Consider the following 1,711-nt stretch of genomic DNA (forward strand, 5'->3'; position numbering starts at 1 on the left):
GCTTGGCCGGCTGGGACTCGCCCCCGGGCTGCAGAGGGCCCCGCTGGCCGCTGGAAGGGGCTCGGAGGCGGCTCCCTGCACCGGAGCCTCCTGTCCCGGCTGAGCAGCTGCGCCGGGGAGCGCGCCAGGCGGGGCGCGGCAGCCCGGGCGATGCCCGCCGCCGGGCGCCCTGCAGCCGGAGGCCGCCTGCCCTGAGCCCCTATGGAGCCCAACCTCACCGCCGGCGGGGCAGGCAACGCGTCCGGCCGGGCGGCGGGCTCGGGCGGCGGCGGCGGCAGCGAGCTGCTCATCGCCTTCGGCGCGGTGCTGTCCTGCATGTGCGTGGCCGGGGTGGCGGGGAACGTGTACACCCTGGCGGTGATGTGCCACTCGGCGCGCGGCGCCGCCCCCATGTACAGCTCCATCGTCAGCCTGGCGCTGGCCGACCTGCTCTACCTCTCCACCATCCCCTTCATCGTCTGCACCTACCTGGCGCAGGACTGGTACTTCGGGGACCTGGGCTGCCGCGTCCTGCTCAGCCTGGACCTGCTCACCATGCACGCCAGCATCTTCACCCTCACCCTCATGTGCGCCGAGCGCTACCTGGCCGTCACCCGGCCCCTGGGCAGCCTCACGCGCTCCCGGGGCTACCGCAAAGCCACGGCCGGCGCCGTGTGGTCCGTCTCCCTGCTGCTCACCCTGCCCATGATGCTGATGGTCACGCTGACCGAGGCGGGCCAGGCCGGGGGCAAGGTGAAGCGGATGTGCGCCCCGACCTGGAGCGCCGACGCCTACCGGACCTACCTGACCGTGCTCTTCAGCACCAGCATCATGGCCCCGGGGGTGATCATCGGCTACCTGTACGCGCGCCTGGCCAGGACCTACCTGGAGTCCCAGAGGAACCCGCCCCACAAGGAGGGCAAGAGGTCCCCCCGGCAGAAGGTGCTGATCATGGTCTTCAGCATCGTGCTGGTCTTCTGGGCTTGCTTCCTGCCCTTCTGGGTCTGGCAGCTGGTGCGCCTCTACCACAGCTCCCTGCAGTTGACTTCTGAGACCCAAAAGTGCATTAACTACCTGGTGACCTGCCTGACCTACAGCAACAGCTGCATCAACCCCTTCCTTTACACCCTGCTCACCAAGAACTACCGGGAGTACCTGCGCAACAGGCACCGCAGCTTCCACCGCTTCACCTCCTCCTTCCGCAAGCGGAGCTCCAACCTGCAGCGCTCCTGGGGAAGGGCCATGTCCTCCAGCAACCAGTATGACTACACCTCGGAGTCCCTGGGCATGGCCACGCTGAAGGACAAGTGAGGAGGGAGAGGGGCTCCACACGTGGGAACCAGAGGAATGTCTGTCCAAGGTAAGGCTTAAGGGCCCCATAAAGCCAAGGTACCGCGGGGAACTGGCTCTCTGGGTACTTCCTGTACATCTTGGGCAAACGCCTTCCAAGCTTTGTCTAGCTCCCGCTCCGCACTTGTTTTACTTTGGTTCCGTGGTACTACAATGATGCCCAGGCTCGAGGACTAGAAACCTGGCAGTCTGAAATCTCCCTTGTCCGGTCCATAGTACTGTTAACTGTTCAGAATGTGTCTCAGGAAACTTTGAAAGACCCTTTCTTATTTCATCTTAAACTTGAACTTTCTTTTATACAGTAGAATGTTCTGCACTTTGATCAAACTCTTCTCAGAAGTGGGGGAAAGGCTATATGGGTACATTCATTGTGGCAATGTGG

At 63.7% G+C, this 1,711-nt stretch overlaps 1 protein-coding gene across 1 annotated transcript; it reads left to right on the forward strand.

Moving 5' to 3' along the window:
- The first annotated feature begins 201 nt into the window (after positions 1 to 201).
- Positions 202 to 1,290, forward strand: LOC144274817 (urotensin-2 receptor-like). The gene has a single exon (XM_077833908.1). It carries the CDS (start codon positions 202 to 204, stop codon positions 1,288 to 1,290), a length of 1,089 nt encoding a protein of 362 aa, XP_077690034.1.
- The last annotated feature ends 421 nt before the right edge of the window (positions 1,291 to 1,711 follow it).

The sequence above is a fragment of the Eretmochelys imbricata genome, chromosome 14 (assembly GCF_965152235.1).
Source record: "Eretmochelys imbricata isolate rEreImb1 chromosome 14, rEreImb1.hap1, whole genome shotgun sequence".
In the NCBI taxonomy this organism is placed as follows: domain Eukaryota; kingdom Metazoa; phylum Chordata; order Testudines; family Cheloniidae; genus Eretmochelys; species Eretmochelys imbricata.